Source organism: Sciurus vulgaris, assembly GCF_902686455.1.
Source record: "Sciurus vulgaris genome assembly, chromosome: 14".
NCBI classification, from domain to species: Eukaryota; Metazoa; Chordata; class Mammalia; order Rodentia; family Sciuridae; genus Sciurus; species Sciurus vulgaris.
In genome coordinates this window covers 19,048,673-19,065,913 of record NC_136475.1, presented here as the reverse complement: position 1 = coordinate 19,065,913, position 17,241 = coordinate 19,048,673, and the positions used below count along the sequence as shown (strand labels likewise).

Here is a 17,241-nt window from a genome sequence, read left to right as displayed (position 1 = left end):
TAAGGAAAAAGCTCTTCTCTTCCCTGTTATTCTCTTTTTATCAGGCGGGAAAATGTGTCTCAGAGATGAAATGGGAAACTCTTTTATGTGTCTTTGGCTACAGCTGTCCTAGCTGAGAGGCAGGCTGGGACAGTTTGGATTTGACATACCCGACTTAAGAAGGTTGCCTCTGCTAGCAAAGAGGGAAGGCAGACAGAAAGGCAGTAGGGAAAAGTTTGACTCATTATCTCCATGTTTGTGCTTTGCGAACACCTGTGGTCCCACAGATTCCTTCTATGTACTGTGGAGGAAAGTACTCGGGGAAAAAGAGATGAGTATCCCAAATCTATTTGATAATAATATGGGCTGTGCTAATAGAATAGCAATTATGCAATACAGTTTAAAAATTAGATTAGATTAAGACTAAATTAAATTAAACATTTAGTGTCTTGTTATAATAGTCAAATTTCAAGTGATCAATAGCCACATGTGGCTACTCTTATTGGAAAGCACAGATTTTAAAAAATCCATTAATGCAGAAAGTTCTACTAAATAACATTGGTTTAGAGCTTAGTTAGAGAAGATTTCTGAGAGCTGAACAGAAGGAGCATTTAAGAGTGTCTTGTACATTGGTAGTTCTCAAGAAATGTTTGCTAAGTTAGAAAAATTGCATTAAAAGAGTTTATGGCATTTAGGTCCATCACTCCTTGCTCTTTCTTGGTTATTCCAGTAAATCCCCTTTAAAAGTAAGTATAACATTCATCATGTGACACATTTTGTATCTTTTCTTCTACTTTGTCATGAGTAGACAAGATTTTTAAAGGGCCATGCTCATAAAAAGTTGAAGTGCAGAGTTAAATTGTCAAAGAGTGATGACTTGCATTGCAAGCAAAATTACTGCAATATATATATATATGTGTGTGTGTGTGTGTGTGTGTGTGTGTGTGTGTGTGTGAGTGTGTTAATTATTCAGATCATTTAATATTACCAGCAGTTATCCTTATTAATATATAAATACATAAAAAAAGAGGAAAACTCAGTTATAATCTAGCAATAAACAGCAATTCCATACATGTATTTTAGGCTATTGCAAAGTTAACATATATGCAGGATCCAACCCCCAAACTTACCAAAGGGTATCTAATATGAATATTTTGTGTTTTTCTTGCACAAAAGTTTTTAATAATTATAGTTTTAAATAATTATAGCTTCACAGGATATCTCAGAGGTAGTATTGAGATGTTCTGTGTGTTTACACTTCACCCAGATTTCCCCAAAGGTTAGAGCTTATGCAATAACATTGAATCTGATAGTACAGTACCCAAGGAACTTGACATTGGTACAGTGTGTGTGCTTAATTCTCTGTCATTTTATAATAGAATCAAGTGATTACCATGGTGGAGATACAGAACTATCCAAGGCTATTATGTTGTATATTTATAATCCCACCACTCTCCCTACTCTCTCACTCCCCATCCCCAACCCTGGCAACTACTGATCTATGCTCTCTACAATTTTGTCATTTTAGAGTATTTCAGAAATAAAATCAGAGCATGTAACTTTTGGTGTTGGCTTTTTATCACTCAACCCAGTGTCCCTAAGATTCAGTTGTTCTTGCATGTATCAATAGTTTGTTTCTTTATACTGTTGAGGTTTTGTTTGTCTAACAATTCATTTATTTTTATACATTTAAATTGTTTACAGTATAAGGATTTCACAAATTAAGCTGTTGTTCTGCCACTGCTGTGGCTTAGGCCTGGGTAGCAAGGTTTGGGGCTCTAGCAGTTGAAAGAAAATGCAAAGCAGGGTTGGGTGATAGCCATTCTTTGTTCAGAGGCAGCAATAGCCAGTTCTCAGTTCCAGCTTTAGCCCCCAGCCAGTTCCATTAGACCCTGAACATTTTCCATGGCTTTTTTTTTTTTTTTTTACTTTGCAGTCCAGACAAATAAGGCACATTTCTGATTACATAAGTGGGTGCATGCTCACAAGCACACATTTATGACCTTGAGTACATATGCAGAATCAGGGTGTCCATGACCTTGGCTACATACTAAAAACATAGCCTGCTGGAAGCCTAACTATACCATTTTGGATCTTCCCCAAAGTTGCTATGAACCTTCTCATGAGGATTTTGTGGGGATGTAAGCTTTCAGTTTTTAGGAAAAAATGCCAAGGTGCATAATGGTTGGATTGTATGGTAAGGGTATATTTAATTTTTACTACCAAGTCAGGATCGTTGTACCATTTTACATTTATCACCCGCAAAGTATGGTAGATCCAGTTTCTCCACATCACTGCCAGCATTTGGTATGTTCACTCTCTTTATTTGAGTTATTCTAATAGGTGCAGAGGATATTTCAGCATTGTTTTTTATTATTTATAAATTACCCAGTTTGTAGCATTCTGTTATAGCAGCAAAAATGTACCAAGACAGTCTTCATGTGCAATTCCCTAATGGCTAGATTTTGAACATTATTTTCATGAGATCATTTACCATTTCTACATCTTAGTGAAGGGTTTCCTTATGTCTTTTGCACATTTCTAATATAATTTTTAAATTAATATATAGACTTTATATATCATAGGTATAAGTCCTTTTGTAGATATGTGGTTTGCAGCTATTTCCTCTTTCCTTTTCATTAACAGGCTTTTTGTGAAGCAAAAGATTTGGATTTTATTGAAAATTAATTCAGTTTTTAAAAATTGTGATTTTTGTGCCATGTCTAAGAACTCTTTATCAAGGTCTAGGTCCCTTAGATTTCTCTCATGTGATCTTATAGAAGTTTTATAATTAGATGATTTACATTTAAGTCTGTGATCTATTTTGAATTAATTTTATGTAAGAAATAAGATTTACATTAAGGTTCATTTTAGTCCTTATGAGTGTACAATTTCTCTGGCATGACTTGTTGTGAAATGACTGTCCTTCCTCTACTGAACTGCATTTATACATTTGTCAAAAATCAGTTGGCCATATTACATGAGGCTATTTCTGGATTCCCAGTTCTGAGCCATTGATCTATATGTTTGTTTCTTCAGCCAGTACCACCCAATGTTGATTATTATTGATTTTAGTAACTCTTGAAGTTGAGGATAATAATTCCTCCCAATTTTATTTTTTCCAAATTGACTTAGCTATTCTAGTTTGTCTTTCTATATAAAATTTTAGAAGAATTTTATCTATATTTATAGAAAATCTTGCTGAGATTCTGATAGAAATTGCAGTAATTTGAAAAGAATTGCTATTCCTTATTATTTTTCTCTCTCTCTGTGTGTGTGTGTGTGTGTATGTGTGTGTGTTGCTAGGGATTGAACCTGGGGCCTCATACACTCTATATTAGTGCTTTATCTTAGAGCTACCTCTTAATTCCTGGCATTCCTGCTACATTAAATTTTCCAATTCATGAACATGGTATGTCTCGCCAAATTTATTTTTAGCAAAAAAGTTTCAGTATGCATGTATGTGTTTGTTAGACAGGAAATCAAAGTATTTTTGAACAATAATAAGTAGTATTTTAAATTTATGTTTCCACATGTTCACTGCTAATATATAAATACAATTGATTTTTATATTAATCTTGTACCCTGAGATCTTGCTGAACTCACTTTTTAGTTCTATCAGTTTTTGCAGACTTCTTGGATTTTTCTACATTGACTGTTATGTCGTCTGCATAATGGGGTAGTTTTATTTCCTCCTTTCCTATCTGTATGCCTTTTATTTTCTTGTCTTATTTCCATACTATGGTGAGTGAGTAAAAGTGGTGAGGGTAAACATAACTTTTTGTCTGATTTTTGCATCAAATAATGCTTACTTAAAATGAATTGGAAAGTACTATTTTCTCTTTTCTGGAGACGTTGTATATGATTAGTTTTAATTCTTTAAACATTTGGTGGAATTTTTCAACGAAGACATCTGGGCCTTGGTATTTCTTTCTCATTGGTTTTAAGTTACAAATTTAATTTTATTAATCATTACAAGACTATCAAAATTATTTTGTATTGAGGAAGTTGTGCTAGTTTATACTTCTCAAATAATTGGTCTATTTCTTCTATGTTGTAGAATTTATGTTTATAGATTTTTGCATTTTATTCTCTTCTTATCCTTTTGTTCTCTGCAGTGTCTGATATTGGCAATTGTGTCTTCTTTTTTTTCCCCTTTTTTCAGTCTTGCTAGAGGTTGGTTGACTTTTTTTTTTTAACCATTTCAAAGGTTCAACTGTTGGTTTGACATCTTTATTATATGTATGCATATATGCTTTTATGTATGCATTTATGTACTGAGAATTAAACCCAGGGAGGCTCTACCACTGAGCTACAACTCAAGTCTTATTGATTGATTTTGAGATGATATAAACTTGTCAAGTCTGGCTTTGAACCTGTGATCCTCCTGCCTCAGGTTCCCACGTTGCTGGGATTATAGGTATGCATCCCTTCTGCTTTTATGTACTAATATAGTTTAATTCTTCTCTCTTCTTTGTTATTTTCTTTCTTATACTTGCTTTGTGTTAATTTTTCTTTTTCTAGGTTTTAAAGATGGGAGGCTAGATTACTGATTTTTTAATTTTTCCTTTTTTTTCTAATGGATATGATTAGTGTATATAATTTCCTTTCAAAACCACTTTAACACCATCCTACAAATTTTGTCATATTTCTTTTCATTTTCATTTTGTTTAATATAGTTTTTATTTCCCTTGAGACTTTCTCTTTGACTCAAGTTATTTAGAAGATTGTTGTTTAGTTTCTAGGTGTTCGAAGGTTTTCCTACCATTTTTATACTATTCATTTTTAATTTGATTTCATCATGGTCAAAAAAGAGACTGCATCATGATTTTAATTATTTTAAATTTGTTGAGGTTTGTTTTATGATCCGGGATATGTCCCTTCTTACTATATATCCCTTTTCATAGGCATTTGAAAAGAGTGCTTATTTTGTTGTTGCATTTTGTAAATGTCAAGTAGATACTCTTGCTTGGGGATTTTGTTGAGATCTTTTATCTTCCTGATTTTCTGTGCAGTTGTTCTATTGATTGTTGAGAGAGAGGTATTGAAGTCTCTTAAATATTCTTCTGGTTTTTACCACTATCCTTTCAGTTATTTCAAATTTATGTGTATATATATTTATCTGAGGATTGAACCCAGGTATGCTTAACCACTGAGCCACATCCCTATTCCTTTTTGAAAAATTTTGAGACAGGGTCTGGCTAAGCTGTTTTGGGCCTTGCTAATTTGCAGAGACTGGTCTTGAACTTGCAATCTTCCTGTCTCAGCCTCCTGAGTTGCTGGGATTATGGGCATGTGCCAACACTTTATCATCTTCCAAACTTTAATCTTCTTTTAAAGCAGGTTTCCTCTGACATTCCCCTGACAGGGGAAGTGGGGCATTGATTCTTTACTGCCAGATGGGGTTGGAAGTCCATGTTCCCTACTCGGCCTTCACGGACACTCCCAAGATGAGGAGGGCACCCCATTACTTCTGGGTGGGTGGGGTTTCAGGAACTCGCTTTGCCTTGATTCCACCTTGGCTGGATGGGGCTGGTGTGGCTCATCGCTGTTTCTCATATGGTCTCAGCTAACATATGCTGCAGTGGCCTCATTACTACTGGTTAGTGGTGAAAGTCCTACCTCTCCAGTCAAACCATCTCTGATGCCATCTTGCAGAGTGTGGGTTCTCAGTACTCTTCCCTGTGTGGTTTCCACTGACATGGAGAAGGGGAGCCCCTTGCTCCCTAGCACAGTGGAAAGTCCTGACTCATGACTCAGACTTTTCTGGTACCACTGTCCTGGGAGGTGAGCAGCACCTATAGGTGAGCAGCACTATAGGCAGTCATTGGGGAACTCCAGGTTCTCCACTTTGTCTTTGCTGAGGGATCTGGGGCTGCAGCTGTAAGGATTTGGGGGGCATTGGTGTGAGTCAAGCTGTTATGCGCTAAACATTTCCTGTCTTCCTGAACTTCCCCCTTTATCATCCTTTGGATAGAGAGTGAAGTCTTTGGACACTTTGTCTTCACTGAATTTTCTGGATTGCTGACTTTTCTAGCATCTAGTTCAGAATATATGAGGATGAAAGAAAACCCAATGAACTTACTACCATGTTGTTCCTTGGGTCTCACTGTCCCTGGCTGGCCTGGCTTTTCTGCTCCACCTTTCAGAATATTTTCATTTCTGTCTTATATGTATTGTCATTAGAGGAAGACTTAGGGAAATGAGAGTCTACCCCATCTTTCTGTAAGGGAAGTAATTAATTTGTTGTGGTACTGGGAATTGAACTCAGGGCCTTGTACATGCTAGGCAAGTGCTCTACCACTGAGCTACATCCCCAGCCCTATTGCTTCTTTCTGGAAGCAGACATCTTTAAATGCCTTACCCAAGTCTTCCCACTTTGCCTGCAGGTCTCCCTCACTGTGTATTATATAGGTTAAGAATAGCTCCTGTAGTGAACAAGCTCTCATGTCCAGAGACTTGACGTCACAGACATTTATTTTTCATGTGTGTTACTGTCCCACATGCCAGTGCTCCTGGTTAATATGTGGCTGCCCTCAAGAATGCTGGCACTTTCCATTCTGTCCCTCCTCCATCTCCTGGAATCTTGCATTTCTTGGTTTCAGATGGCAAATGGAGAGTAGAAAAGACACATTTCTGTCTCAAAATCCCAAACCAGGAGAACGTACATCAATTCCGTTGACACTGTTGTGGTGAGAACTGGTCACATGGTTGCACTTGGCTGAAAATAGGTTGAGAAATGTAAATCTTGACTGGGCAGGTGCCTTCCATCAACCATTTCATACTGCGGAAGGACTTATTTAATAGAGCTTGTTGGCTTCCTCCACTTTTTCTTCACTGCACTTTTTATAATTTATGGTTTTTCATATGTGGGATTGTTTGGTAAATGTCTAATTTACTGATACAATGGTAAATTCCACATGGAAAGCACTGTGTTTGCTTTGATTATATGTGTCCTATTGCTTCATAGGCCTCAGAAAGTGACCGCATATTTAGTAAAGGTTGAGCATCACTAATAGAAAAATAAAATATTGAAATGCTCTAAAAAAAAAAAAAAAAAAAAATTTTGAGTACCTACAAGATGCCACAAGTAGAAAATTTCAGAGTCAGGCATTGTGGTACATATCTGTAGTTCCAGCCCTCAGGAGGCTGAGGCAGGAGGTTGAACCCAGGAGTTTAAGGCCAGCCTAAGCAACATAGCCAGACTGCAACTCAGAAATTAAAAAAAAAAAAAGCTTTTCTAGGTCTTGGAATAGCACAGTGGCAGAGTGCTTGCTTAGCATGTGTGAGGCCCTGGACTTAGTCTTCAGCAACACACACATACACACACACACGCACGCGTGCGTGCAAGCGCACATGCACACACACACACAAAACACAGAACCGAAAGAACATTTTTATCTGACCTCATGGGATGGGTTCACAGTTAAAACAGACACATTAAAATGTTGTATTAAATTATCTTCAGACTGTGTGTAAGGTGTGTATAAAATATAAATAAATTTTGGTTTTGCTTGGGTTTTATCTCCTCTATACATCCTTCTGTATGAGCAAGTATTCCAAAATCCAAAAAAGGAGTCAAAAACTGAATTGCTTCTTGTCCAAGCATTTCAGATGAAGAATTTTCAGTCTATCATGTGTAAGTTAGAAAATTGTTTGTCAAAAATTCATTCATTTAACACATTTATTGAGATATTGAGATTTTACTATAAGCCAGGCACTTGTCTAGCTATTGAGGAAACATCAGTGGATGAAGCACATGAAATGGTACCTTCCTGGAGCCTACATTGTGTGGAAAGAGACCGGATCAGGAGCAATTAAACAAGTAAACGTGTATAGGAAGAAGTTTGGTGATTATAAATACCAATGAGAAAAGGGAAGCAAGGAAGGAGATAAGAGTCCAAGCATTGCAGATTTTAGCAGGATGGGTCAGGGGGTAGGCCTCTGGAAATGTAGTATTTCAGAAAAGGTATGAAGGACTATAGGAAGCCTGCCATGCTGATGTCTAGGAAAGGGGGCTAATTTAGAGGGAACAGAAACTGTAAATATTCTGAGGCCAGAGAGTGCTAACTACATGGGAAGGAAGGGAAGGGAGGAGGCCGATGTGTCTGTCTCAGTGTGGACAAGTGGAAGAGCAGGAGAGAGGAGCAGAGGGGAGCAGGTTGTGGGATCGTGCAGAGTAGTGGATTTTGTTTTGAATGTGATGGGTGTCAAGAATGGTGTAGAGTCTGGAACTTTGCCCTACGTGCAAGCTAACAAGTACAACTGCTGTTTCATTTATGCAGGCAGAAGACACAAGACTCCCGGGCCAGAGATAAACATGGCAAAGCAATGACCAGCCCTTCACATTGGTCTAAGTCTAGTTCCTTATACTCTAAGTTCCAGGGAGGTTACTCAAGGGCCATCATGGATGTCTGAACGTGAGGTAGGTTGTGTTATAGGGAAAGAACTGAGGGCCAAGAGCTCAGCATTTTCTTTTTTTTGGAAGTTGCAAAATATTTATTGTAAAAACAGTCAATAGAGGTTTACAATGCAAATATTATCTCAGAACATTTCCCCTTGGTTCCTGAATTTGCTAGGTTCCTATTACCAGCAAGTCTCTATTAACATTTCTCAGGTTTTGTGGTCCTTTTAGATAGCTGATTGATTGTATGGATATATTGCATAGAAACAAAAATGCATCTGATACTAAAAAATAACCAAAAAGTAAAAAAATAAAAACCTCAAAAAAAAAAAAAAAAAATCCTGCTCTGTTGTGCTTTTCTTTCACATTTCCTACAGGGAAACCTGTATATCTCAGATGCTTTCAAAATTTAACAGTAAAATAAAATTAGTGCCTTAACAAACAGTAAGATATCAAAGAATTCCCCCATCACAAGTTACTGAACCAAACCCCTTACAACATTTGGAGGATACTCAGATTTAAAAGATTTTTTAAAATTTAGAACTTAGAATTCCAGACACCAATTTTCCATATTTAAAAGACTAGTTATTTGCAGCATACAAATGGAAAGTAGTGCAAAATGCATCAAGTTTTATATGATAAATATACTTTCAACCTCATGGCTGCCTCAAAAGCAAAGAGTGAAAAACTACTACTTCCCAAAAGCAATCTAAAGTTCACAATTTAGAAAAATCAACTACTACTCTATTTCCATAGACTACAAAATTATTTCAGAAACAGATTAAACATACAACTGTTTTACAAAAATAGAAGTTGTGTTGGGCTTTACAAAAATTTATAAAATATAACACTTTGTAAATTCAAGAGTTTTATACTGAAATAGATAATACTTTTATACATATGAAGTCTAGTCAGACTTATGAGTTGTCTGCCTTGATCATTCCTATATATATTATTTCTTCCAAATCTTCAAGCCTAAATGGATCTGTGCTCTCATGGGATTTTGTTTTGTTTTTTAAGAGACTGTTTACTTTCAAGGGTTTTGCATTCTAGAAATAATGTCAAAACAGATGAGTCTAAAACTATGTCTTAACGTAGAAGCAAATGTGATATAACATTTCTATGTTATTTATAAATTTCAAACCAAATTCCTAAGAATGGCAACCTAGTATTAATTTAAAATGTATATCTGACAATCATAATTTGGTACCTATAAAACATAAATACAGTCACAACTATTTTTTGGAAAAAATATTTATTCATGTAGAATGGAGATAACTCTAAATTTAGTTATTTGTAGTGGTCAAATGAGAAGTATTCCTAATAACAACCATTCATAAACACACATTTTATCACCTCAAAGAGCACCAGTGTATTTTTTAAACCAAAAAGTGAGAAAGTAGGGGCTCATATATCATGTAACAGTGCTACTACCATAAGGCACCACTTGGTATACAAAAAAACAAAGCAAAGTATTTCCAAATCATGCATTTTTGTCACTGGTGTCTTAACCATTAGATAGGATGGTTTTTAAAAAAGACTAACCACATTATTAATCAACTATACTCCTGTTCCAAACATTCTGTACTTTTAGTTTTTCATACAACAGAAGTAAAAACAACAATACATGATCTGTTAAATAAACGTCTTTTCCCAACATTCCAAGAAAATAATCTAGAAATAAACAAGAATAAGAAACCCAAACTTTATCTGATATATTCACAACAGTCCATCCCTGTAGAAGAGCATGAGGAGGAGAGAAGGCAGGGGATACCTATTTTCTATAGAACATATTGAGGCACATAGTTAAAAGTTTCTCAGGCAAATTCATGGCTAGAGTGAAATGGAGAGCTCAGAATTCTGCGTTTCCCCCAAAGCTGATTTCTCAGACAGTAATACCCAATTAAATATCTCAAAATGTGTCTTCAGTCACTGCTGTCATCATCATCATCATCCGATACATTATTTAATGGAGACTTGGATGACTGACTGTAAGAGTCTGATCTAGTAGGCTGGCACGTGGCCATGTCCCCAGTGGAAAGCAGGTCATAGCAGAAGTCACAAATCCGCACAGGCTTAGAGGACTGGTTGGGGAGAAGAAATCTCTTTTCAGAGCAGGGCCCACAAACAACAAAACCACATTTTCGGCAATGGTGACGACGATTAACAGGTGTAAATTTTGCTTTCTGACAATGCATACATACAGTTGCCTCAGAGTCAGGAACCCAAATAGCAGTATGTTCATTACTGGGTGTCTTCCCACTTTTGGAGAGTAAATCAGTAACACATTTATTTATGTGATTCATCCATTCTGATTTCTCAGTGGCAGTGGCAGCATAAACTGCAAATGATTTAGTTGGTGTCTTAATAAGCCATCCATTCCTTAAATCTCCCTCATCTTTGATGGAATCAATAGTGACATTTTCTAGGGGAATAATATGTTGTTTGTTATATTTTTTCTTCTGGATGACAATATTGCCATATACAAGAATATCATTAAACAAGAAAAACTGCCTTGCTTTGGGCTTCTTTCTGCACAATTTAGTCAAGACTCCTTCTCCAATAAGAACTCGTCCAGGTATAGTTAAGGGTTGACCAGCTGCTCCAAAACAGTTTTCCACTATACTTAAACGTCTAGTATTTGCTTCACTGTTTGCCAAGCGATCCACCATCTTTTGCTAATGGCCCCGGCCGGGCGCGGGCAGCGGCGGCAGCGCGAAGGTCCGACTCCTCGTCGCCGGGCGCGGACTCTGCCCGTTCCGCAGCCCGACCTCTCTGGGTGTGTGCGGCCTGTGGACCCACGCAGCCGGCGCGATCCGGACGAGCTCAGCATTTTCTGAGCAAGCAGCAAACATTCTAGGGCAGAGCAATGGGAGCTATTACAGGAGTCACTCCTTGGTCTCCTTGATCAACTCTGTGGCTCATATGACCAGCTACAGAAGCTGCTTACTCTCAGTTTAGCACACTATGCAAGCATAAACAAGGATGTCAGGACCCATGGTGGACAGCCTCTCCAAAGTAAGCAGCCTGCGGGGCTTGTGAGTAGAAGAGTGACAGGATCAGACTTTGAACATACCCTGTCTTCTGTATGGAAAATGAAGAGAGTCAAGACTGGAAGCAGGAAGGAAGGTTAGGAGGCTGTGATAATAATACAGGCAAGAGATGTCGATGGCCTGGAGCGGATGGAGAGAGGGGGCTGAACTGTAGATAAGGAGGAGCTGGCAGGATGTGAGGTGGAGGGAAAGAGAGGAGTCCAAGGTGACATCAATGCTTTCAGACAAAGCAAATGACGTACTAAGGTCTCACGTAGGGAGGAGGTGAAGAGTTCCAGGAAGAACCATGTGAGTAAAGCAAAAAACGATAAGGAGCTCCGTCTTAGTTGTGGTAAGCTTAAATGAACCTGAGCAGAAATGTCGATGAGAACATTCAGTGGGGAGGTGCAGGCTGCAGATAGAAACTGAGGAGCTGAGTGTGTAGATGACTTCTGCTTCCTTAGAGGCAGAGCCCAGAGCCTGAGGTTGGGATTCTTGTGAAAATTATTTATGTAGGGGGTATTCTCAGACGAAGTCATAAGCAAACAAGGGAAGCAAGAGGACAGAGGAAGGAGCTGGGCAGAGTGTGGGTTCCCCTGACATCTGGTCTTAGCCTGGTCCCACCGGGAGCTCTGAAGAGTGAGATATAGAGTGGTGCTATCTGTTCTCCCTCCCCCACATCAGTCTGGAAGTGACCTGGGAATGACAGCAAGGTGTTCAAAGCCATGGTTATGGGTGACATACCTTAGGGCAGGGCTGTCAACATACAAAGACAAAGACCTAAATAAAATCATGCTATATACACTACCCACCTGTTAGTCACCTAGTGGTCATCTTGGTTATGAGATGACCTGTGATGGGAGTTTTTTTTTTTTTTTTTTTTTTTTTTTTAAATTCTAGTAGCTCTTATTTTACTCAATAATGACCCCAAAGTGCAAGAGTAGTAATATTGGCAACTCAAATACATCAATGAGAATCTATAAGGAAGTGGAAATGTAAAACTTAATCATAGGTGTATATGTATAGGAAAAGCACAGTGTATGTTGATTCATTAATATTCATATTTTTAGGAATTCCTTGGGAATCTTGGCACTTATCTTCTTGTAGGTAAGGGTGAACTACTGTGTAGTTCAGGAAGAAAAGGAGAAATCTGTCAAGGAAATATTTCAAATTGATGTGAAACTTCATAATAGAAAGAAAATGCTGTCTACCACAACCATGACACAATACATGAAAGTAGCCCGATATAGTTCATGAATTTGCCTTCATCCACCCTCTTATCCCGTTGAAGTCTTTTTTCCAGCTGGAGAGATTTAGACGTTTCTCCTGCCTCAGTGAATTCACTCAACATTTGCTCAGCAATTCTTTTCTATGTGTCACATACGCAGGATTTAACTCAGCATCATTGACTTGAGGAAATTGTCCTTTCTCAGGGCTTAGATGTTGCTTTTGAGACTGACTAAAAATGTACGGATTTCCTTCTGGTGAACATTTGCTTCACTAATATTCATTTATATTCCGTTGTCATGTCATCCTATGTATCCCAAATCTTTTTGTTTTCAAACCAAATCATAATGTAAATTTTGGAAGACATTTGAAATGTAATTATTCCCAACTACTATAATATCAGCTTGCCCATACTTTCTATTCTTGCCTCAAAAATATAAGCAAGGAAGAAATCAACAACCTGATTTATGTCCAGGAAAGCCCACTGTATAGGAGGCAGGTGGAAGATTCCTTGAGGTTTAGATAAGAGGCATCCCCTAAAAGCTCATGTGTGAGACAATGCAAGAAGGTTTAGAGGTGAAGTTATTGAGTTATGAAAGTCTTAACCTTATCAGTGCATTAATCCCTGATAGGGATTAACTGGGTGGTGACTATAGGCAAGTAGGGTGTGGCTAGGGGAGGTGAGTCCCTGGGGGTGTGCCTTTAGGGTGTATATGAGAGTGAGGCTATCTCTATGCCTCTTGGTGGCCCTGTCCTGAGCTGCTTTCCTCTTCTGCCATGATGTTCTGCTTCACCTTAGACCCAGAGCAATGGAACCAGTTGTCTATGGACCGAGACCTCTGAAACCATGAGCAAAAAATAACCTTTTTCTCCTCTAAAATTGTTCTTTTCGGGTCTTTTGGTCACAGTAGCAAACAAAACAAAACAAAACAAAACAAAAAACAAAACAAAACAAAAAACAACTAAAACACTCCCTAAACAAATCAAAGATCTCTCTGAAGATGTAGGAAAAAAATGAGTTCAGTTTCTCCTATTCTGTCACTCAATGATCAGCACACTATTGTCACCAAGTTTGTGGGGTTGTAGGACTTTTTCTCCATACACTGTTACTAGGTAGCACCAGTACTGCCCAGGGAGTAGAGGGTGGGCTACAGTTCTGAATGCTCCAGAAATATTCAAAGTCAAATTAGTCAGAAAATAGGTTTTATTCAAATCTAGTTTTGAAGGATGATAGAAGAGGCTTATTGTTTCAAAATTTCCATCTTTGCGATCTCTGAAGGTGAGCAAAGTTTTTAAAGAAGAAGAGATAGGAAAGAGGCAGGAAATGTGCCTGCCTTTGGCTTATCTGCTTTTAGACTTAGCCCGTGTTAGACAGGTCTGAGGCAGGGAAATCTCCACCCTCAGCTTCCTTGACACCCTGAAGTGTTTGTAATGCTTCAATCTCCACTCTCAGCATGAGGAAGTTGTTCTTAATTTCAGAGCAGACCTCTCCAAATTCAGCCTCTTTCAATCCACTCCCCACACCTTTACCTCATCTCCTCAGTCTTGAGGGAACTGGGGCTTCTGTGTCATCTGGTTTATACTTTATGGTTGGATCGTTTTGCAGAACTTGAACATAAGAGGTCAGAAGCTTATTCCAGGAGACAAATTCTGAAATATTTAGTAGCCCTGCCCAGGGGAAGGATTTCAACATTAGTTTGCTTAAGAACTCTCTTTCCATAACCTCCCAGCTGTTTCTATTTTTAGTGGGGTTTGACAAGTGACTCTATGTGATTTTCTTCCCTGTCTCTGAATGATTTCTTCTGAAGAAACTGCTAATTATTTTCCAAATGTATTTGCTTCCATGTTGTGAGTCCTTTGTCTAGTTCTTTCATCTGAGATTGTCCCATTTTGAAGGGAAGTGATAAACAGTTTGAGTCAGCATCAGAAGACCCCCCGCTTTGGCTAATTTTAAACAACAGAAGATTTTTGGAAAGATTAGCTCTTAGGCCAGAAAGATAAAATACACTAATAAGAACAAACCATCCAGTCTGTTTAATATATTTGAACGAATAAATATAATCTCTGTAGTTCTATTATCTTTGTCCAAAGAAAAATAACTTGCCTATAAAGAGCAATCCTATCAGATCTGCATTGGAGAGTGACTGTCAGAGTCCTTATTATGTAAATCAAAATTAATTATCATGTGCATATGAAGTTTAACTTACATTCCACAGCAGCTTTAGAACTTAGGTACTGGATTGGGATTCTCTGGAGGAATAGAACCAACAGGAGGTATGGTTATAAAAAGGGGATTTATTAGATTGGCTCATGAACCAGAAGCTGGATAGTCCATAATGGCCATCTGCAGGCTGGAGACCTGGAGAAACCAGGAGCTGTGCAGTCCCAGATGCTAAAGCCTCAGAACGAGAGGGATCAACAATGGTACCCCAGTCTGAGACTGAAGGCTTCTGTAAACTCCCTGGAGGATCACTGGCAGAGTCCACTTTGGAACAGTGAAGGAGTGAGTCTGAGGTCCTCAGGCTAATGCAGCAGCAATCAGGAACCTGTTTAAGAAGAATCAGGTGTGCATCTGCTGCTGCTTCTTTCTTCTTCCAATTTTTATTTTATTGAAGCCTGTAACCTGTTGGACAGTACTGCCCACACTTAGGGAGGGTCTGCACTTCAGTTCGCCATCCCACATGCCAATTATTCCTAGACACGCCCTCATGACACACCCAGAAACCTCTTTTTTCCATCTCTTAATCCAATCAGGTTGACATTACAGGTGCATTTTACAGAACTGCAAATATCTTGAACACAGGTTACAAGAATTAATGTCATTTCATCAGGTAAGAACACACACATATATATAAAAGTAATTGAAAAACTAAGTCACAGTGTCAATAATACAACTAAGGAAACCCATTTAAAATAGCCAGTCTCACCCATATTCTATATGAAAATCTTTAACTTTAAATTTGTCTTGATGGAAGATGAATTAAGCAGGATTGTCTCTTATTAGCCACAGAGACATAGCTCACATTATCTAAAATGACTGCAAATAATATATGCAATATATATGGTATTATTATTGAGAACTGAGTAAGATAATTTAGTTACCTCTACAATACATTAAGACAACAATCATGATTTATGGCATTATATTCAGAGTGTCAGATTTTTTTTTAGAGCTTTAGGACATTTGTGTCAATAGAACATAATGATGGGTGGCAGATAGTCATGAACAGTGAGACCAGGAGGTTGCAGGGATAGTCCTGTGGACAAGGATGTTATGGTTTAGATGTGAGGTGTCCCCCGAAAGTTCATGTTTGAAACAAAGCAAGAAAGTTTTTAGAGATGCAACGATTAGGTTATGAGATCCTAATCAGTGTATTAATCCCCTCATAGAGATTAACTGAGTGGTAACTACAGGCAGGTAGGGTGTGGCAGGAAGACATGGGTCATTGGAGGCATGCCTTTTGGGTTTATGTTTTGTCTGTGGTGAGGGGAGCTTTTCTTCTGCTTCCTGGTACCATGTCTTGAGCTACTTTCCTCCACCACACTCTTCCTCCATGATGTTCTGCCTCATCTTTGGCCCCAAGGAATAGAGTTGGCCATCCATGGACTGAGACTTCTGAAACCATGAGCACCAAATAAACTATTCCTCCTTCAAAATTGTTCTTGTTAGGTCTTTTGGACACAGCAATGAAAAAGCTAACTAAAACATGGGCCTATTGTGCTGACCCCCACATGCTTTCTTTTGATGAGTAATTTACCTGAGATCACTCTGACCCTGCCTGACTTAATTCAATAGAATATGATACATTCCTCAGCAAATGATCTGTTATTTGCAGGAGAAATGTATGCACAAAAATTTCTTCCATGTCAATAAGAAGACTATAAGTTATCCTGAAGAGGCAGACTTTTGTGACCTTTCCACAGATGAGATACCAGGGATACCAGGTGCTATGGTTTGGATATAAGGTGTCCTCCAAAACATCCTGAGTGCAGGAATGTTCAGAGGTAAATGATTCGATTGTGAGAGCCATACCTAATCAGTCCATTCTAGTTTTAATGGACTGACTTAGTGGTAACTCTAGGCAGGTGTGGCAAGGGTGGAGGAGGTGAGTTACTAGGTTGAGCCCTAGATAGAGGCCTGAAAGGGTTCATCTTCATGACAATATGATTCACAAACCATTGAGCTGGTTTGTGGGAGGTATTTGGAAAAGGTTGGAGATGCAGGCTGGAAAAAGTTTAGAATGTTGTAAGCAGAGCTTAATCAACAATTCTTGTGGGGGCTCAGGAGACTAGAATGCAGATAGGAGAGCAAACTGTGCTCAGAAGTTTTAAGAGAGAAATGAGGACTGTATTTGGAATTGGACTAGAGGCCACTTTTGTTTTATTTTGGCAGAGAACTTGTCTAAATTTTTGTCCATTTCCTGAAACTGTGTGAGACTGAATTTAAAGGCAATGGACTAATTAATCTGGTGAAGAAAATTTCAAGACAGCTCAACATACAACCATGGCTTGATGCTGCTGGCAGCTTTTATCCAGGTTGACTGTGAGAATCGGGAGCCAAAAATAGAGAGATAAAGGATTTTTAAACTTGCAGTTTGC

At 38.2% G+C, this 17,241-nt stretch overlaps 1 protein-coding gene across 1 annotated transcript; it reads right to left on the bottom strand.

The window, feature by feature from the left end:
• Positions 1-9,384: 9,384 nt before the first annotated feature.
• On the bottom strand, positions 9,385-11,171 carry LOC306643851 (pleckstrin homology domain-containing family F member 2-like). The gene has a single exon (XM_079110154.1). The coding sequence runs from the start codon at positions 11,053-11,055 to the stop codon at positions 10,309-10,311; it is 747 nt and encodes a 248-aa protein (XP_078966280.1). The 5' UTR covers positions 11,056-11,171; the 3' UTR covers positions 9,385-10,308.
• Between the last annotated feature and the right edge of the window lie 6,070 nt (positions 11,172-17,241).

Excerpts from the sequence above, each read along its gene's own strand:
- LOC306643851 (XM_079110154.1), bottom strand. The coding sequence starts at position 11,055 with ATGGTGGATCGCTTGGCAAACAGTGAAGCAAATACTAGACGTTTAAGT.